Here is a 6,154-nt window from a genome sequence, read left to right on the forward strand (position 1 = left end):
GACAGGGTTTCTCTGTATAGCCCTGGCTGTCCTGGAACTCACTTTGTAGACCAGGCTGGCCTTGAACTCAGAAATCTGCCAGCCTCTGCCTCCCAAGTGCTGGGATTAAAGGTGTGCGCCACCACCGCCCAGCTCCTGGGCCCCATTCTTAACTCGTACTGGTATTCTTCCTATAGTCCCAAGCTTCAGCAGACCAGAAAACAAGGGCAGGTCCAACCATGGCCTTCAAAAGCATGCAGCTCAGAGCCATACAATGGTAGCCACGAGCCTCTCAGAGCCATATAATGGTAGCCATGAGCCTCTCAGAGTCACACAATGGTAGCCATGAGCCTCTCACATCTGCTGGGCCTGATGTGCACAGAGCCCTTGCTCCTCAGACCATGGCTGCCATCACAGCCTAGGCCTTTGGTGACCTGGCTCTTCTGCTTCTCCTTGCCTTGACCCTAGCTCGGTTCATCTTCTTCAAAACTGATTTTTCCCCCGTCCCAACCCCTCAGGAGGTCTCATGAAATTAAACCTGTCCTACATGGCTACTATGCCAGACTACACTTTGACTTCCCAAAGCCATTGCTTGTGCCAACAGCAACAGCAAGTGTCAACGCAAATGCCTGCACCCTTTCTTACCCATCTGCTACGACCGAACCCATTCTTCAAGGCCTGCCACATAGCACTACCAGCCTCCAGCCTCACCCTGACCTAGGCTGACGGGCCTCTGCTGGCTCTGGATGTCACTGTGGTGTCTGCTGCTTGAAGGCACTGGCTTCCCAAGCCACGGTGAGTGCTGTCTGCACAGGTACTGCATCCAGCAGCACCTGCCCCCCACCTGCAGCTTCTGAGGGCGAGGCTGTGACTTTAGCTAAAAATCCCCCAGCACTCGGCACACAGCAAGTGATGAATCAATGACTTCATAAAACCCAAAGACTATAGAGATGGCCTACAGGTTAGGAACACGCATTGCTATTCCAGAGGATCCAAGTTCAATTCCCAGCACTCACCTAAGATGGCTTATGATTGCCTATAACTCCAGCTCCAGAGGAATCTGACACTTCCGGCTTCTGTGGGCACGTGTACTAACACATGTACCATACAGACACATACACACGTACCACTAAGGATAATACTTATTATCCTTATTATATCTTGTAATAATTTACAGTATACCTTTATCTTATAATATTAAAGATAATAAAACTAAATCCCTTTAACTTTATTTTTTTCTTAAATATTCATTTATTTTTATGTACACTGGTGTTTCACCTGCATGGATGTCTGTGTGAGGGTGTCAAATCCCTGGAACTGGAGTTACAGGAAGTTGTGAGCTCTATGTGGGTGGCAGGAATTGAACCCAGGCTCTTTGGAGAACAACTAGTGCCCTTACTGCTGAGCCATCTCTCCAGCCCCCTAGTCTTTGAATCTTTAAAGAAAGATTTAGTGTTGGATATTTTGGCGCACACCTTTAATCCCAGCACTTAGGAAGCAGAGGCAGGTAGATTTCTGAGTTTTGAGGACAGCCTGGGCTACAGAGAAAGTTTCAGGATAGCCAGGGATACACAGAGAAACCTTGTCTCAAAATATATATATAGAAAGAGGCTGGAGAGGTGGCTTAGAAGAGCACTGGCTGCTCCCCCAGAGAACCTGGGTTCCATTCCCAGAACCCACGTGCAGCTCACAACCATCTGTAACTCCAGTGCCAGGGGATCTGGTTCCCTCGAACAGATGCAGGCAAAACACCAATAAACATAAAAATAAATAAACTGTCAGAAAAAAATCCAAAGACTGCCCTTTAGAAAATTATTCACCTGCCACCCCCACCCCATTCTCTCCTCTCTTTCAGCTGAGGGCAACCTGGAACTCCTGATCTGTCTGCCTCGGCTTCCTAAGTGCTATAACTGCAGATGCGTGCCACCAAGCCTGACTTCGTACTTTACTTTCAAAACCTCTGCAAAGAGAGGTTGGTTTGAAAACATTTTAAAGAGATTAAAAATGAGGAAATATGCGTTGCAATGGCATGGAGGTTTATATTTTAATTATTCAATAACCAAATATGTATTATGTTCTTTTCTGAATGTGCTAACAGATAAAATCATTGTGATAATATATTTATTTATTAATTATTTTGTGATCTGTGTTAGGGCATATGAGCATGGCACACATGTGTATATGAGTCCAAAGAGAATCAGTTGTGAACTGATTCTCTCCTTCCATCTTTTCATGAGTTCTAGGGATTGACCTCAGGTATTTGTGGGACACCCAGACCAGTCTAGCATGGTGCCTTACCCCCGATACCGCACAGCTGGATACTCCTTCAGGGTGGCACACAGGGTTGCGATCTGCTCTGCCAGGCGTTCCAGTATCGGATTCTTCATCTGCGCCTTGTGAGGGCTGTAGAAGCTTTGGAAAGAGTCAGCGGAGTCCAGGGAATACACCTGGAGCGACAGAGCACGCAGGGGTGTAAGTCCTATCAGTGAGCAGCTGGAATGTCCGTCTGTCCATCCAGCTATCTGTCTATCCATCCATCTGCCCATCTGCCACCCTGGTGGCCTGCTCATGCTTTTGGTTATTCCAGTGCCAAGCACTTCAACTGTTAGTGACCAAAAAAAAAAATCCCTGCTCCCAAGGAGTCTGTCACATTACAGGGGAAGACAGACATTAAACACTCTGAAATAAACTATATGGGGTCGAAAACTGTAAACAACTGAGAAGAGAGTAAAGCAGGCAAAGAATGCCCCAGATGGCTGTGTGTGTGTGTTCGCATGTGTGTGCACGTGTGTATGCATACATGGGTGTGTGTGCGCGTGCACGTGTATGCCTGGACTCACAGGGGAGGGAGGTCTGAGAAGAGTCTCAAGGAGGGGAGGTGTTTGCTGCCAGCAGAAGGCGTGAGAAGGGAAGGGTGAAGCCCAAGATCTTACTTAGGGTGTGGTGTGTGCACCTAGCGTGTCCTGTGAGCGATGCTGGAGGGCAGTGCAAGGGTTCATAGGCCAGTCTGAGTTTGCTTTCAATAAACAACGCATGATCTGGAGATTGTGCCACAACTGTGGGCAAATAAGGGAGCTTTTTATAGGTTTAATGATATCCTGTCTCCAGCAAACTGCTCTAAGTGCTCTCCTCCTCCTGCTCCTCCCACCCTTTCTGTAAAGCGCTGTGGAAGTTAGACTCTCTCTTTAAGATGGAGTCAACCAACTCTCGGGATCCTCTCAAGTTCTCACTTGTTAAACTACCTGGACCTCCCTGTGAGAGTAGTGGTGGTGATGATGGAGACAAGGCCGCACTCTGTCCTTCAGGCTGACCTGAAACTCACTACTTAGCCCAGGCTCGTATTAGATTTGAGGTACTTCTCTAACCTCAGAATCCTAAGTGCTGGGGTTACAGGGTTGAGAACATGTTCAACTTAAAACGTGATTTGTATGTATGTATTTAATTTTATTTTTGAGACAGGGTTTCTCTATACATCCCTGGCTGGCCTGGAACTCACTCTGTAGACCAGGCTGGCTTTAAACTCACAGAGATCTGCCTGCCTCTGTCTCCCAAGTGCTGGGACGAAAGGTGTGCCTGGTAAAAACTGATTTTTAAACTTCCTACTTTCTCATGCTTTTATGTGCTAACCCTGGGCTTCATTTACTTAGGTGATGCTGGGGTTTATAGAGAAGCAGGTAAGCATATTCAGCTCTCCAGGAGGAGACAGGTTTCAGGGCAAGCAAAAAGGCACTGAGCCAGCTCCAATGTTCACGCTGTACCTGTCCCCTCTCCTTTTCTCTTTTCTTTTCTCTCCTCCCCACCCCATTTCTCTTTTCTTTCTTTTGGACAGGGTCTCATGTAGCCCAGCTTCACCTCTAACTTGTTATAACTGAGGACAGCCTTGAATTCCTGATCCTCCTGCCTCCACGCACCTTCCAAGTGCTAGGAATACAGGCTTGCCACCACACTCAGTTTATAAAGCCCAACTGCAGCTGGCTTTGCGCCTTCTAGGGAAACACTCTACCACCCAAGCTCCATCCAGCCCCTGCCTAACAATAGCATCCTAACCCCACAGTGTGAGGAGCTCATCTATAAAGATCCATATACATCTTTCAACACCACAGAACACATACAAGTCCTATGGCTTTTGGTTCCTTCTGCCAAGAGAAAACATTTGGACGAGCTCTAACATACTCAAATAAATTTCATATATTCTCTCAATCAGCTTTACCTTTGTGGAGACAAAAGCTTTATATTTTTTTCCACGGGGAGTTGCTGTTGGAACCTCCGGGTAAGGGTGGATGAAGTGCTAACAGCTTATGATGGAGGTGACCATCTGCTCTCAGCACATGACAAGCTGGGGTTACTGCCAATAAAAACAGCCTCCTATGCAGCAGATGGGTGCTCTAGAGTCTGCCCTTCCTCCTCGTCCCCTTTTAGGAACAGCTACTTTGGTTATTCAAGGAGTCAGTGAAGAGGAGTGGGCAGTGCTCAGTGGTGCTCGGGCAGCACGGAGACCACTGCAGTCAGTAAGGGCGGGTGAAGGGATGACATCATCGGGCAGACGCCATGGCAGCCCATTTCCCTTAAATAAACATCCGCACAGAAACAGACCGCACCTGGGACTCATAGGGGAGAAATGCAATGTTGATTTCCGTCAGCGTCTTGATGACTTTGGCTGCTCGGGATTTTACCAGCTCGTTAAACAGGGCATCTGGACAAGCTGCAAGAATGAGAAAAAACAGTGGGGTTTCTGTCCGTCCGTCTGTCCGTCCATTCATCTGCCAGCTCAGTCAACAGCCATGATGTCACTGCACCTCTTTTTACTCAGATTCTAAAATGGCACCTAGTAATACCTGCATCCCATCTACGAGTTCCAGAGATGGAAAAGTACCTGCAGGGCCCTCAACACGGCAGCCAGCAGCCGACTGCGCTACCCAAGCCAATAAAGACTAGGTGCTGCTTCCAGGCAAAGGAGAGCAGACAGCAGAAGCCATTGGGAAAGGGTGAGGAAGAAAGCACACAGATTTGATGATGGAACCAAGAGCCACAACATGGGAGGCCCCTGGTGGAAAAACAGCTTGAGGTGCCAGGAGGGGTTCCATTCCTTTTCTGCAGTCTCAGCAGGGGCTGTGGGGTTACCCTGAGGGAGAAGAGTGGCGAGGCTACCACTCTGTCGTTGTGGCTGCTCCACTCAGAAAACTTATCCACACACAACCCAGCACAAAACAACTCTGGGCCAGCCCACTGGAACTGTTATGGTCCAAAGACCTCACAGAAACAGCCCACAGGCTCCAGAGAACTCTGAATGGCCGTGTAATGGAGCACCCGGAAACTGTGCTCAGCAGGAAGCCCTCAGCTCCCAGAGGAGCCTGGTGGGCCAGCTTTCCTCAGCTACTACTACTTCTCCTTCTCTTTCTGATAGTGTTATACATTTGTGCATGTGTGTGTATACACTCGACATGTGTGTGTGTTTGTGTGTACACTTGTGCATGAGTCTGTATACATACTTGTGCATGTGTGAATATATGCTTGTGCGTATGTGTGTGTGTACACTCACATGTATGTTGTATACCTGTGCGTGTGTGTGAGTATACACTTGTGCGTGTGTGTGTGTCTTACATTGTTCATCTGCTGAAGAGAGAAGATTAAGTAACTGTAGTACGGCTCATTTCTTCTGCTGCCCTGCCCCGGCTCAGCCTCAGTGGAACTGTGAAGAAATGCCAACCTGGGCCAGCAGGAGCAGCCCATGGGGTACTTACAGTCTGTGAAGAACACATGCGCAGCCCGATATTTAGCAGTCGGTGGGTCCTTAAAATCACTGATCAGAGAGTGGACAGACTGTAAATAGGGGGAAGAGGGGGGCATTAAATTCAATTTTAGAAGCTAGTGCAACCTAAATCTGACTAAATCCACTGGCTTGGGGCTCCTTGCACTACAACAATGGTTTCCTGTGTGTGTCTCTAGCACTTCTGGTGTTTAGTCACAACCAGCTCTGAGCACTTAAAGGTAAGATTACTCCAGAATGTGGTTCACTCCAAGATGGCAGTGTCAGTGCCACTGGAACCTGGACTCACAAAACTGTTCAGAACCTTCGAGAAGATTCATAGGGACGTTCTGACAGAAACTTACCTGAACACCGGATTTTGAAAGTGAAGGCAATATGTGAAAACCAGGGGATTTTTTTTTTTTTTTT

General features: G+C 47.8%; 1 protein-coding gene across 1 annotated transcript in view; it reads right to left on the reverse strand.

The window, feature by feature from the left end:
• The window catches only part of Stxbp1 (syntaxin binding protein 1), a 61,241-nt gene that overhangs the window by 25,194 nt on the left and 29,893 nt on the right, over positions 1-6,154 (reverse strand). Inside the window, exons 5-7 of the mRNA XM_021156801.2 lie at positions 5,721-5,799; positions 4,578-4,681; positions 2,278-2,426 (exon numbers count right to left, since the gene is read on the reverse strand). Of these exons, the coding sequence (XP_021012460.1) occupies positions 2,278-2,426; positions 4,578-4,681; positions 5,721-5,799 (332 nt within the window). The remainder of the gene's footprint in view (positions 1-2,277; positions 2,427-4,577; positions 4,682-5,720; positions 5,800-6,154) is intronic.

This window comes from Mus caroli, chromosome 2 (assembly GCF_900094665.2).
Source record: "Mus caroli chromosome 2, CAROLI_EIJ_v1.1, whole genome shotgun sequence".
NCBI lineage: Eukaryota > Metazoa > Chordata > Mammalia > Rodentia > Muridae > Mus > Mus caroli.